The sequence below is a fragment of the Molothrus ater genome, chromosome 2 (assembly GCF_012460135.2).
Source record: "Molothrus ater isolate BHLD 08-10-18 breed brown headed cowbird chromosome 2, BPBGC_Mater_1.1, whole genome shotgun sequence".
In the NCBI taxonomy this organism is placed as follows: Eukaryota; Metazoa; Chordata; class Aves; order Passeriformes; family Icteridae; genus Molothrus; species Molothrus ater.
The window spans coordinates 42,625,863-42,641,685 of NC_050479.2; the positions used below are offsets into that span (position 1 = coordinate 42,625,863).

Sequence of the window (15,823 nt, forward strand, 5' to 3'; positions counted from 1 at the left end):
AAAGGCTTTGGAGTTCTCATTTAAAGAACAGTACAGGACTTCTGAAGATCAGCTTTAAGAACAAGCTAATCCCTGTTTCAGCATTCAGTTTCAGGAAGTCCTTTCTGGAAGTCCTTCCACTTCATCAGCCATGCTACATGGCAAAGACAGGTGTTTGTCTTTAATCAGTGAATATTAGCTATGTTCCAGGTATTGCATTAACAGTGCTTATTGCCAGGCCATAGTCAGCACAAAAAACATCTCTTGGAATAGTAATGGTCAAGGAATACTGCTCCTGCTTGTTATCAATTCAATAAATAAACATCCCCTGTGCCATTCTTTTAAATACTTTCATTTTTAAATTAGATTTTGATTTTCGGCTCAAAACCACATAAACCTCTAGGTCTAGCCAACACTACTTACTTTGCAATTTTGAATTGAGTTACCTGTCGTCCCTGTTTTATTTTGCAACAGGACTGTTAGGCAAGGATAGACTATTTCACAAAATAAAAACTGTTTTATTAAGGAAGGTTTTACTGTGAGTTGACATCAAATTTTGGAAACAGTTTTAAATACATGCATGCTATGCAAAGATTGGACCAGATAAGAATACTGTAACTTAAAATTACTCTAACTGGTTAAAGGAAAAATGGCCTGACTGAGAAACTGTTCAATAGGTATTTTCCATATTTCTTTACAACAAAGATAGTGCTGACAGATTAAATGATATATATCTATTCTCATCAAAGGAGCCTAAATTGCTTATATGCAGTATTAGCTTATATGTTAAAGTTGTAAAGCCAAAAGCTAATATCAGAGAACTAAATATTCATATTTTGTGTTTACTCTGTGAATCAATTCTGTGTAACTACAGAAGATGAAGTTGCTGTTTGTATTCACAGCTCCTTTCCCTCTGTAACAGACAGAAAACTGATCAGGTTGAGCCACTGAACACTGCTGTTCATCAGCCCTTGCCTTTGATTTGTCACTGCATTGTTTACACTTCTTAAGGACAAGCACTCATTTAAAAACAAGGTTACTAAGAAACTGGAAGGCATTTAGAAATTGTTCAACATCTGAAGTCTCACGGCTGACAATTGGATACTTAGGACATACAAAGAAACATTTTGCCACTGCTTTTAACCATCTCTATTTCAGTGCTACTGTGAGCGCAACTGTAAGGTCAAAGGTGCTCAGAGTTGGGAATGGTCACCCTCAGGTGTGGAAAAGATTTGAAACATGAAAACAGCGATAAATAACAGTATACAAACACGAGGTCTAACAACCTAATCCCTTTGCCTCCTAACCTCCAAATTCAACATGCCATAAAATCAGCAGACACCCACTAAACTGACCACATTAACTATTACACACTGACATGATAACAAACAAGAGTTTCCCTAAGGTAGTAACATCCTCTAAGTACATTTCCTCATCCCAGGCAAGTGTTCAGCTCCATCAGTTTTGGGAAACAGATGACTTTGCTAGTATGGCTTGTAAAGTTGATGGTGATGCAGTTAGAAAGCCAAGAACAGAAGTGGAGATAATAGCCAAGAATGTTCAGCTGCTAATAGTTTCTTCTGAACTGTACTGCTAAGAGCACTATACTACTGCCATGCTGTGTTTCAGTAACACATGAGAAGAGATGGACAAACTTTCCCTAGCAGTTTCAACAGAATTGTAAGACATCTACCTGAAGGACACCAAAAGATCATCAACCCCATGTTCTCATCATGACTTCAGGTATTCCCACATTCCCATATTTTGGTGGATTTGCTATCAGATCAGTTTTCCAGTTCAGGTCAGCATCTCAGAGAAACATTTCCTGAAAATGGGAAACCTGAATCCTGAACTGAAAAGAACTTACAGGAAATGTACCCAGAATATGACAAGAGCCTCCTTGGCCATCTGACCATCAGGCACCACTGTCATACCTTTGGTAGGATACTGCACATAAAGATCTATTCCCCACTGCTATGCTTCACTCCTCAAAACATAAATCCTGTTTAAGAAAGCCATTTTATTTTCCTGTATTAATTACTGCTCTCAAAGACAAACTCCAAGGTCATAAGGGATGCCAACAATAACTCAAAAGCCATCCACAGCCATTTGACATGAGAACCACAGTGAGGCATTTACAGAATGCATTTTGCCAGGTCTGGAGTACTTGCACACACCTCCACAGTTCTCCAGCCACAGCAGTATCCACATACATTCTCCCACTATAGTACATCACAATCTGATACCGAGATGTACGAAAGCCTCACCCCATGCAGTGACTTCTCTCCAAGGCCAACTCATACAAATGCCAAAAAGATGATCCTGCAGTCCCTGGCATGTTAGAAATTCAACACACGAGCCAAGGGACATGGCTAAAAACATCAGATAAATATGTTGCTACCATTACAAACACATCAAGAGCTGCACAGACTGGCAAAAAAAACTATTTCTGGTAACAGAGAAGTCTAGCTTTTGACTTACAGGGCAGGTTATAGGACCTACTGCTTAATCAAGCATCAAGCTTGAACTAATTGGACTTCCCAAACAGTAGGATTAGCATGGTTGACTTAGCCTTTGATCTTTCTGATATATATGAAGTGAGTCCTGTGTAGTTTTTTATTGTCCCTAATGTTTGCATTCGGGTACTGGTCAGATGGGCCCATAAAACAAAGTTTCAACCTGGTTTGCAAGCACCTGTTCTGGTAATGCACAACTTCCCTAGCTCTTTCAGTCCTTAAATGGGACTTTGAAGCCACCCCAGGTAAAAGCTGTAATTTTACCCCTGCATGCACATACATATACACACAGAGATACTGTGTGTTACTCTGTAAGCAAACTTATTTAATGCCACTCCACAGCACCTGCTAAAAGCAGTTGACACTTCCACTTATTTTGGGGAGATTTGCCCTGCTATTTTAAACTCAACAGGTCAGTGAACAGGTTCAAGGCTCTACTGTTTGTCAAGCATCTGTAGAAATGCTTCTTTCAGGAGTAAAAAAAAAACCAGCTCGAGATGCTCAGTACCCTTTACATCTGCTGCTCAGCTGGAGACACTGTTAAAAGGCCATTAGAAGCACAAGGTGAAAGACCTCACAGGCCAGGTGAGCTGGAGAGCAATTTATTGTTAGCATTAGGAGTATCAGCCCTGGCTGCTTCTTTCTGGTGCACTGAAAGCAGATCCTGTACCCAACCCTGAAAATCAGGACCAGGACAGGTGGCCAGCAGGTCTCCATCCCATCCCAGAGCTGGGGTTGTGCTGCAGAGCCTCTCCCTGCACATTCAGGTTTCACAGTGGCTGGAGGGGACAGCAACCCTCCCAGCACAACCCACAGCCCCTGACTTTGCCCACAGAGACTGGCTCTGCTGGGCAGATGTCACAGTGGACACAAATTGCTGTCACCTGTGCAGTCAGAGGGAACCTCTTCCAGCACATCTTTGGCAGCACCTGCCTCCAAATGCCACGTGCCTTCTGTGTTCCACAATTGCTCAACAGAATAAAGTGCTGCTGTTCCACTTACTGGAAGGAAAAGGTCACATTAGCCAAGAGAAACTCACTGGAGAGAGCTGATGGTCTTTGTGACAGCCTCCTATAACAACAGCTAGAAATGTTCTTATTAGGGGAGCTAATTTTTTGTATGTGTGCTGGAGCTCTAGAGCAAGAGGTAGGGAAGAAAGCAAATCTTGGTTTCAGTAGGTTTTTAGGCCTTTTTTACATACAGAGGAATAAAGTGCTATGAATTTTACCAGCATATGTTTTCTTACCATCTGCAACACATTTTAAATTCCTTTCGCATCTTATAATGTATTCTCTCTCTTTAGCATAATAACAACTCTGCCTTTAAAAACCAACCTTTATATGCTTTTCTTAGGAATTTCTGAGGAAGTGTTAATTCTTTTACACATATTTAAACTGCTAAAATAATTATGGCTGGTAGCATGAACAGTCAAAACCACAGAATGTGGGTTCCCTTCCTAGGGAGAGAGCACCCATTAACCAGGTACAAAAGGGGGCATACAGTCATAGTTCACTAGAAAAGTAATTTCATTTTGCTAGTAATGGGAATGCTGATACTTTGATACCATAATGGAGTTTTAAGCACCAAGCCTGTTATTTCAACTAGAAATTTTAATGTAATTATGCATTTTTACTTTACTAAGCAGAAAGGAAGATTAGTATGCACAGTTTTCTTAGATGTATCGTGGGGAATAAGACAGAGATCTCCAAGTGATATTGCAAGATGCTCAAGTCATTCAAAAGAAATGGCAGGTAGTAGTTTTAAAGACAAATTACCCAGAAAAGCTTTTATTGTTGATCACTTGTTATAAGATTTGCCATTTGCAAGTAATTGTACATTCAGCTGAAACTGACCTTTTATGAGAGCCAAGTGGTAATATGAATGAAATGAATATATTCTTTATTGCAGTAATATAAAAAAGAATGGCCTGAGCTTTTAACATAGTGCTTGACCTCTGGTGTCTAAACACCACCTAATCTCAGGAGTATTTCACAACAGCATATGATGAAACAAGTACTAATACAGCTTTAGAACACATTAGTTTTACAGCTTTAGTTTAATACATTAGCACTTAGAAGTGTAGAAAATATTGTACTTTAGGTATGTTTTTGATGATAAATCAGACTGACAACAGAAATAAAAGAGATGATAAGAGACTATAGACTGAAGTTCATAATTACATTAATTATTAAAGCACTGCCTTTTCTATTTTAAAGTCCCTCTTTCCAAAATACTCTAGCATAAAGTCACACTGGGAAACTCCAGATGCTGAGATATAAAATTCTCATTCAAAATTGAATTATTTATAAGCATTAAAAACATGCTATTTCTTCTCAAAGGCCAAGATCTTACAAACATCACCTTTCGGTTTTAGATGTGCATACATAAGTTGTATTCCCCTTAATGGCATCAGTCACATACAAACCAATAAATATGTACAGAAGTGACAGTAAAGATAGGTCTTAGGAAGGCTGCACTTCCAAACACTCACATGCACATGCCAATTTATTAGCATGCACCATGCACTCACAACTGGAAAATAAGGGAGGCCATAAGGAGAGGTGATCAGAGAGACTCTCGATGCTGCAATTACTGCAACTTCAAATGGAGGTGAGAGGGGATCACACACAATGTGGAAGATACAACTACAACAGTGTCCAAACAAAAAGAAAGTTTAAAGTTTACATGAAATCCCATGTCCATCTTCACTGCCATCATGGAGATCAAGAGTGAATTAATGTCTAATGGCCCAAAAAAGATTTCACAAATTTGCACTGAATATGGTATTTATTTTAGCAAGGCTATTTCTTTTTTAATACTGCTGAGGCAACCTCACAAGGTGTCTGTTTGTGAATCCCCATCTACCTCCTGGTCTACAGGCACTTTCTTCTCACAGCTCTCAGTGAGAGCAGCAGAGAAACAGTAAAAGAAGGTATTAATGAACAAGTACTTGGATACAGACTCAGTCAGGAGGATTTTCCCTATTTTGTCAATCTATTACTGCATTTTAGAGTACGAAAGCAAAACATTCAGAAAGAATACCTTGAGAACATCTGACATGGACTAATAGCTCCATTGCATGCATGACTACAGAGGTATTTTTTTATTATTATTATTATTATTATTATTATTATTATTATTATTATTATTACCACTTAGGAGCTACAAGCAACTGTGTTATGTGTGCTAGCTGGCTTCAGTCAACGCCTCTGTATTATGCCAGTATAAAGCCTATTCATCAAAGCACAATTTCAAGTGACTCCTGACCTTCAAAATGAAGGGTTTGTTTCTGCTTTCATTTCAGTCACTTTGACTATGGTGACTGTGCTGCCAGAATCTCGTCCATCATCTGTGCAAGAGAACAAAGTTCACATGCCTCTTACACAGCATTTAGAATTCAACAATTCAACACTTTTACTGCTGGATGCTTTATCAGAACAGTTTTAGTTTTTACCTAAATAAACTATTATTCAGCAAATAGTAAAAACCCCCCAAGCAAAACAAAAAACCAAATACCGAGCAAAACCACAACACACAAAACCCCCACATCCTTCACCTTGGAAGTGGAAAGGCACAAAGCAGACACAGCCACTACTTTACACAGACATTCACTTTCATTCAGAAAATTCTGAGGCAAGGGCACAATCCAACCTTAACTTTGACATTTCATTTTCATGGCTTCCTCTAAGACCATGTAAGTTACTGAAGGCACGGCTGGAGCTAAACAAGTATTGCCAAAATATATGTTCTATGACTTTTCTCTTGTGTGTTGACTTTCAAATTACGAATTTTCCCTCAGCAAAGCATTTCCTGCAAAGTCCTCAGGAGCTCCACTAATACTCATGAATGCTGGGTCATGGTAACCTGAGTCTCACAGTAGAACTCTTTCTAACACACGGGACACTCCACTCGGAGAGTAGCCAGAGTAGCTCCTCTCAGGCAGGAGCCCGTTGCAAGGACAGCCAAGCGCACACTGCGAGCTCCAGCTACTCACCCTGCGTATGACTGATGCACAGAATTAAGCCCGCAGCAGCATACCAAGTATACTTCAAATTTTCTTCCTCTGCCCCCCATTCTGAGGTAAAGTTCATTTATTGAGGACTTACTTTGCTAAGCTATGTCAGAAAACAACTTTATGTGCTGTACTCCAGTGAAGGTCACAGCACCAGAATGTAGACAATTAGACAAGACGTCAGAAACAGAAGGGTGATTACAGATATGTTCTATAAAATCACACAGAACAATTTAGCATTGTTGTAAAAGTACAGTGAACAACTGTAGTCACATTACTGCCACATATTTCAACATATTTCACATGCAACAAAATACCATAGGAAAACTCTTCCTTACAGAGCAAAAACTGACAACTTTTTTCATCTGTAACTTCTACCATCTCTGTGCAAAAGTGAGTGACAGTATAAATAACGCTACAGAAGTTATCTAACAAGTCTCTTGCATTGCAGTTCCATTCAACAGAGAGAGATCTCTCTATGTCCAGAGCCTCTTTAATTTAAACAGATTCTTCACAGCTCTTTACATCACTACATATACACTTTGCCTTAGTACATACACACTGTCTTCAGTTTACCATTTCAACAGTTGTAGCTAGAAAATAGCTTTTAGACAAATTACAACAAAAAACATGACTACTGTTAAATCAAAGCACACGGTGTATTACTATTTATCATCATATTATCAAGACATTGATGCAAAATCTTTTGAAAACGCAATGTTTGTTCAGAAATAAGACTGTAATAAAGTTCTTTGAACTCCTTAAAACATGAGGCCTTTGATGGACTACACTTCTGAAACACTAACAAATTGCTTCCTTAACCAAGTCAGAATGATGGAAAAAAGACAGAATGAAGAAAAAAAATATAAGAAGAAAAAAGCTTCTCAAACCTGTACATTGACTGCTTTAACTACACTTCCAACATCACACCAGGTAGCAAATACAGAGCTTTAACATTAACAAGAGCCCATGCTGTATGAACAGCTATTACTCCACCTTGCAGCACTGTACAAGAACACACTTAGAAACACACTTTAAAGCAACCCTAGTCTTACAACAACTCATTTGAACAGCTACAAACAGAACTGCTCAAAAGTTGATACACCAACTAGCAAAAAGGAATATAAACCACAAAAAAACCCCAAACTGCTTCAACAGGAAGCTCAGAAAAAATAATTCACACCCCCATAAGTCATGTACTTAATCATAAAAGCAGATTTAGTTATAAAACTTAGCAGGAAACTGTGGAGTAATTTTGGATTGAACTACTATCAAATATTTAATTACTCTGAGTCTTTCTGTACTGATACATGTCAACAGAAACTTGTAAATGCTGGGCTTACTTAAAAATTGCATGTCGACTTTGCACGGTACATTCAGAAAATATATGAAACAATAAAACTTCTCAGTGAGCTGAAAGCAACAAGTGTTTACCCAAAGTTATTAGAAGTCTGAAATTTATTAAAATTTCCTTTTTTAATGTAACCGAGGATATCCTACCATTCTGTCTGAAAGCAGCTGGTGTAACACTGAGCAAAGGGAAAGCATGACTGCATATTCAAAGGATCTGTGGTTCACAGGAGAGATTTCATGATTTCATATAACTGATGAGCAACCTGAATATAAATTACAGGAAAAAGTACAGAAAGACCAGAGAATCAGTAAGCCTGAGGGATGAAGGTGCAACACGGAACAACCTCCCCTGTATCTTTGTGAACTACAGCCTCGCTGTCCTGAGATTTTCTACATTTATCATTCCTCATGTAAAGTGCTAAATGTTACACAGTGAATAACTGTGGCATTATTTCACCTCAAGGAAGATAAATCTACTGCTTCCAACTTTCAAGAGGAAGCGAGCAAACCGAGGAGCATCTAATTCACTCTACAAATAGCAGGACCTAACAGCAAAGTGCCAGTGGCGAAGCATAAACCTTTTTTGAGGGCTCAAGCAGTCCGATTTAAGCAGCCCTGCTCGTATCTTCACGTATAATAGCTCTCTTTTTGTGGTGCTTTCCGATTGCTAAATGAATTTCAGCCCCAAACGTATTTTTATTCATTCAGTCTTAACGATGCAATACTGATAAGGTTGTATGGAAAAGTAGGGAAATAGAATTACAACAAAAAACTGTTCCCAACACCTTCGTAGGCGGATTGCGATATAACCTGTTGTAGGCATGTTTCAACAGACGGAAGAGCCAAGTAACAGGCTGCCGGGCGGCTGTGCGTGCATGTGTGTGGGTGCCTCTCCCCGGCAGCCGGTGCCTCTGCTCCATCCGTGCTGCGGCGGAGGCGCCCGGCGGCGCCTCCAAGGGGCGACCCTGCCGGCCTGGGGCCGCGGAGGGTGCGGAGGGGAGCAGGACTGCCCTCCTCGCCCTCCTCCTCCTCCTCCGCCGCCTCCATCACGCCCTGTGCCCGCGGGCAGAGGGCAAAGTTTTCTCCCCGGCACAGGGCGGCAGCGGCGACAGCCGCCACTGCGGACCTGCCCGCTGCCTCTCGCCGCCCGGCTGCAACTCTCAAGAAGTTTCAGCCAGCGAACAGAAACGCGGCTGAGCCTGCCTGCGTCCCCGTCATTCTCACCCCTTTTTATTTACCCCCCACCCCCTTAGTTTCTGTATTTATTATTCTTTATCTAGACGCACACACCCGCTCCTCCGGGAAGCCCCCGGGTGCCACCGGGCGGGCAGAGCGGCTCCGCTCCGCGCACACAGCGCCGCGATCCCGGCCGCGCTCCGTGGGGCGTGCGCGCAGCCCGGCGGCGGCGGCAGCACCGGCCCCGCTCCGCCGTCCCTGCCCGCTCCCCGCCGCGCCCGGCCCCGTCCTTACCTGCGATCTCCTGGTAGGGCACGCTGGCCAGGCTGAAGCCCTTGGCGCTGTACGCCTGCCGCACCTCGCCGCAGCTCCGCGCCTTGCCCTCGGTCCCCGCGGCCGGCAGCACCGGCAGCAGCAGCAGCAGCAGCAGCAGGAGCAGCGGCGGCGGCGGCACCGGCACTAGCGGCCCCGCCAGGGCGCAGCGCCGCGCAGCCCCCCGCGCCGCCGGCATGGCGCGGAGCGCAACTCCCGCGCGGCGCGCAAGTCCCGCGCCGCCGCCTCCGCCGCTCCGCCGCGCCTCCGCCGCGCCCCCCGGCTGCGGGGGCGGCGGCCCGGGAGCCCCCCGGCCGCCCAGGCAAACTTTTGCGAGGCGGGGGGGAGATGGGCGCGCACACACACACATGCGCGCACGGCGGGGGCAGGAGAGCGGTAGCCTCGTCCCTCCGGCTCCTTCTCCAAACGCAGAGCGCTCGCCCCACGCCGAAAGAAAAAAATAAAAATGGAAAAAAAAAAAAAAAAAACCAAACCAAAACCACAAGAAGATACCCCACAGCCAAAAGAAAAAAAGAAAAAAGGCAAAGGAAAAAAGAGGGTAAAAATTTGTCTGTAGCTTCTGTAGCTTATGAAGATTAAAACCGCGGGCGCGTTGCTGCGAGCGGAGTCCCGGGGCAGCGTCAGCACGATCCGCCGCGGAGCTGTGCCTGCCGCCTCTGCCAGGCTGGATGGAGACGGTGGGGAAAGCAGCCGGCGTGGGGATGGACTGGACAGCGGCTCGGAGCGTGCCTGTGTGCCTCTGTGTGTGTGTGTGTGTGTGTGGTGTGCGTGCGTGTGGTGCACTGGATGCGTGTGCCTGTATTTACGGGAGCCGGGGAAACCTCTGCTCCGCGCAGCGCTGGAGCAGCCTCCGGAGCCAGGCAGGGAGAAATCCTGGAGACAAGACACTGCGAGGGAAAGCTGCACATGCATACACACACACACACACACACACACACACACACACACCAGACATATACACACACATACACACACACACACACAGGGAGAGAAACGTGCTACACATTGCATCGCCGAAATACTGAATACAGGAGCAGAAAGCAAATCCTGGCGTGGATCGCTGTTTGCTGGCAGAAGGAAGGAAAAGCACCCTCAGCCCCGAAAACTTCCTCCTCACCACAAATCCAGCTGCTCCTAGACCCAAAATTACAAATTGCCTGCTAGCAAGATGTCAAAAAGGTACTACTTCTCTGCAGTATTGCTCTCTGTAGTACCAGGGTTTGACTGGGCCCCTTAAATACTTTTTCCCCATTATTATTTGTTGCACACCTGAGGTGACAAGCTAGAATGAGGACTAGTCCATTTTCTAAAGGAAAGAGCAAAGGAAAGATGTTTCTGTGCATCACACAAAGAATGAGAAAACAAGAACGATAGTCCTTGACCTGGATAATTCCTGCCAAACCTAGGAGAGGAGAGCAGGGGAACAAAACCATAAATTTCTTTTCTGCAAATGAACATCTGCAAAAAACTGAATGGGGTAAGTGAAGAAAATTCCTGCAAGGTGAATTGTTCTTGGGTTAGGGAGAGAGAAAAATATTCTGTAAAGTATTTGATAGCAAAATCCAAAGGTACAGTTTTAAAAGATATTGCAGTGCTTTTTTATGAGTATTGTAGAGAAGTGTGATAGCTTGTCCAAAGTATAGAGAGAGATGTCAGACACAGAAAGAAGTGAAGAAGGCCCAACAGAAGAAATAAAAGACCATGATCTTGCAGACTGACTTATCAGTGAGGAGCCACAGAGCAGTTTCATGACATATCATAATTCAAGATACATAATTCACATTTAGACAGAAATTTTTAGGTGCCAGTACTGCTGTGGTGTCACATTAGCTGCCGTGTAAGTTCTGGGTCTGAGCCAGTGTATGCAGCCTGGTCGCACCTGGCGTTCTGTGTTCCTCCAGCCTCCCTTCCTGTTTTACCTCTCCCACATTGTCATTCCTTCTTCTTCCCTCTCCTTTTCCCTCCCATTCCCCAGCAGAATGACACTGCTCTGACACTGCTTGTGCACACGGTGGGTAAGCAGTGTTTGGGTGTGTTGTAACAGTGTCAAGTGCTATCACCCAGCTTCTTCTGCCAGAGGACAGGATACAAGTGGAGCCCTCTATACAAGCTACAAACAGAGAGCTCAGTGTCTTAACCTGCCCACTAAAAATGACAAGCTGTTAGTATGTGTTAGTGCCCCCTATTAGTGAAAAGTTAGACACAGTTTGTGTATTTACTGCGCAGAAAATTTCTGAGAGATCTGTTCCTAAGATCTCAGGGTGTGCAAGATACATGGAAGATACACTCAGTTCACCCCAAGAGAGGATCAGAAGGGTGTTACAAATGTTGAACATACCTCAGTTCTTCAGGATTGCTCCAACTGTCTTCTATGCTGTGGTGAAAGCCAAGCATTAGTTTACCACATATTGAGCATGACACTCCCCCACAATCCAATCTTCAGCATTTCTCCAACCCACAGGAAAGTTAGTTGACACGGATTCAAATATGCAAATAAGAAAATCAGCAAACTGTTCTGAAGTGCACAAATCACTGAAAAAGAGCAAAAGAGATCTGTGATTAATTTAGGGGTGCCTCTAGGTAATTATTTTATAAGAAAAATGTGAATCTGCCAGAAAAAAAAAAATGGAGCATATTCACTCCTTCATTTTTTGCAAATACCAGTTGAATTCATACCATTGTTAGTATAATTAGCACTTTTACATAAGACAATGGCAGCATGATATAACCTTTATATAACATGGGAAACTTGCTATGGGAAAGTCAGGCTTAGTTCCACCTTTGAATCCTGCCTCAGATGCAAGTGGCCTAGACAGCCAGTGGTGTTATAGTCCTGAATGTGGAAGGAATGCCTGACTCTCCCAGGAGCTCACATTTAAACACAGGTATTTCTTTGGCTTCAACAAATCTCCTACTCATCACATGGGAGAATCACTGTGTGTTCTCAGTCTGCATGTAATTAATTTTCTACCAAGTGTAAGAGCTCCAAAGAAAGCCCAGGTCAGAATGCACTCTAAGCCAGTGGCTTTAGCAATCACTTAGAAACATAACACCTTCTGCCAGGCAGATCATAGGCATGAGCTAAAAGCTCTCCTATTTCAGGACTCACACTAGGAGGCTGTTTGAGGTGGCCACATCATACCCATCCTTTTCCAGCTGAACCGTAGAAATAAAACCATAAAACTGGTGTGTTTCACAACTCTTGACAAGATCTCTAACTTTGTTTTAAAGCTTTCCTTTCTTCTCCTTAACGTGGTGATTAGTGTCTTCCAACTTGAAGCATTCTCTGGAAAAGATGGACTTGATCTTGAGTTGGTGTGCATCAGTGAAGGAGCTTAGACTGCTAAGTTGTTGGGTAAAATGCTGGCTTTTCCTACATTTTGGGTAAGAATACTTTTCAACAATTTTGGGTATGAATACTTTTCAACAACTCAATTCATTTGCATAAGCATGAAAATGAAACATTTTATTTTAGTTATATGAAATATTTTGATCACCAGGGAAAGTTTCAGTGTCTTTTGTATTTCTCCGGAAAGATATAATAGCACTTAAAAATAAATTTTTAATGGTTTTCATACTTGGCAGTGAGACTGAAAATCAATCTTTTACCCTCTTGGAGAGCCCCCTTCATCAAACACATTCAATGTGGTAACATAGGTGATTGCTTAGAATGAAGACTTTGCAGTGCATCTGCTGGCCACGGTTACCACTAGTGGGCTTTTTTTTTTCCTCAAGTTATTCCAAATAGGTGTTCATTCATTTGAAGTTGTACTGATTGGTTTTTTTGCAAAGTTTATCCTAAAGATCTGCAAAAAATATAGAAGACGTGATTTTTAACCTTTGTTTCCAAACACTTCTATAAAAAAGTGAATTAAAACTAATGATTCACACCCAATCATTATAAAAACGTCAATTGAAAGTGGAGCAGCAGCCAGAATTATTTCCTTCATCCACTGGAATACTATGCCTCACATGGCTGAGACAGTTTCGTGGTTTGCAGTAAAGGACTTATGGAATCTCTAAACAATAAGGAAAAAAATAAGTATTGAATTGCTGCATCATTTGCAAAGCAGTCATCATCTTGAGCTCTGAACAATTCAGGGACATGGTGGAAAAACATGATTATAGATCTTAAACATTATAGTGTGTAGTACATAGGCATGAGATTGAGATTGTACAAGGAATTTTTGCTCCTTTTTTCATGTTTTTGAGTTATTTCCCTTTAGAAACAGGATAAATGATGTTACTTTGAAAGATACACTGATTTATTTTCAGGTGTTATCAAAAAACTCTCCTTGTTGTCATGGGTATTAAGGGGACTGCATAGACAAAAGCATCTTTCACCTGACTTGACAATAAAGCTTTGGCAAATGTCAAAATGCTCCATAACTCAGCTTCACAAAAAAGAGAAGCTGACTTCTCGATTCTCCCTTAGACCTATGCACTCCCTAGATTTGCAGCTTTCACATCATGGATTTCTAGCATGAATGTTTCAGTGGTGGAGGAAATAATCAGTAAGATTCTCAGATGTCTGATAGAATTTCTGTTGGTGAAGTGGCTCTGACATTCCAGCTATTTCTGCAGGCAGATGATGGCCTCTGTTCACACCACCAGCCCCTGCACCACTGCAGTTGCTCTGGGGGTGGGAGGGTTTTTAGGATCTTGCCTTAATTTTAGGGGAAGTTCCATCCACACACAGGTTGCCAAAGTACAGAATTCAGAGTACAGAATACATCCTTGATATTGAGGACCAAGTCACTCACACTCCAGGCTTTGCACACCCAAAGGGAAATCCAAACATGCTCCTTTTACTGTAAAACCATGAGCACAGGTATGAAGGCACTTGTTCTTTTTTTAGGTTTACAGTGTCTACACTAGGTGGATATTGTTCTTTAGAAGTCCGGAAATGGTTAATTGCAATGAGGTAACATTTTGATTGAAACTGAGCTATGAGTTTGTCCCAATAAAACTTTTCAAAGAGCAGTTCAATGAAGGCATACATTGCAGCATCAAAAGGTGCCTTTTAACTGTTTTTTCATGTTCTATCCAGAGCCTTCATAGAAAAACTTTCTCCACATAGCACAGACTGCTCTTCCTTAGCAGTCTGTGCTAGAAGGTGAAACTTCAGGTTTTTTCTTTGTAGTGAATGGTATTTGCTGCAAAATTAATGCAAAGCCCAATTGTTTCCAAAAAGTGAGCTCCAGAGGCACAGGTGTGAAAAACTCATCTTTCTCTAGAAGTTGCACTCAAAAATAGAATTGTCAACACAGCTGCTAGGTAAGTCCTCTTAGAAAACGTTTTCAGATTCCTGGCCAAGAAAACAGACCTGCTACATACACAGAATAATGAAATATGATTAGCTTTCTTTCTTCTGAAAATTTTTAGAGACAGAAGGCAAAAAATGATCTAAGATTCCATATGCTCAGTTATGCATAGTATAGGAGGCTTAGGCTCCCATAAAAAAGGTTTATAAGTGGTAATCAGTGATGTCATATTAATTATAAGCAATAAGCAGTAGTGGTTGCTCTTGAAATCTGCAGGCTATGCTATTTTGGGAAAATAGCCACTTTTTATATTAGCTGCTCATTTTATGAAAACTTTTGTGAACAAATAGTAGAAGTTAATGCACAGAAACTGAATGGGTAAGTCAAAATATCTGGACAGAACCATTGCTCCTTTCAGGTGAGGATTACAGCAAACAATCCAGGGCTGTTGTTCATTGTAATAATTTTCTTAATTTTTTTCTATCTACTTATTTAAGGTAGTGTCATTTAGTCTGCCTAAACCTGGATGTATAAAACACTGAACTACAGAGTACACAGAAGCAAAATCACAGAGTCAAAATATTCAATTTGCAACACCTTATCACTAGAAAAAAATTTAGCTTTATTTAGATCATATTCTTGAGTAATGCAAAAAAGCCATAGGTATTCATTGGGGACAATTTTCATTCATATTTTATCAATTTGCAGTTCAGCTGAAATTTAAAGCGATAATTTGCAATAGACAGAATATGGACATTATTTCTGATATAAATGTACAGCATAATATATGCATTAAAGCTGTGAATGTAAGGTTTATAGTTTCTGAATTACCATTTCCGAGCAATGTGTTTAAAAGTATATGATATGTTCTCTGACAAAGATCAAAGGGCTTAATATATTTTGTAAGTTACAGCTATAATGATTGCATTTGCAAAAGCTGTAATTTACTGGTCTATTTCCATAATGAATGGGAGCCTAACGAGTCACACAAGCTGATACATTCAGCAAAAATACGGGACATCTTAGACTTTACTTGGAATATGCATTATGATAATAGCTGCAGTTTTACTGGAGAGTAAATTTTCTTTTATTTCTTGGCATGCTTACCTTGTCAGTCTTCTTGGGTTTTTCAGTTTTCTAAACCAAAATATATTTTAGGAATATAAGCAAATGAATGGTGGGAGGAGGTT

General features: G+C 41.6%; 1 protein-coding gene across 1 annotated transcript in view; it reads right to left on the reverse strand.

Moving 5' to 3' along the window:
• GPC6 (glypican 6) overlaps positions 1 to 9,740 on the reverse strand; it is a 722,602-nt gene extending 712,862 nt beyond the window's left edge. The window contains exon 1 of the mRNA XM_054518587.1: positions 9,331 to 9,740. Coding sequence (XP_054374562.1) covers positions 9,331 to 9,718 — 388 coding nt within the window. The 5' untranslated portion in view covers positions 9,719 to 9,740. The remainder of the gene's footprint in view (positions 1 to 9,330) is intronic.
• Positions 9,741 to 15,823: the final 6,083 nt, after the last annotated feature.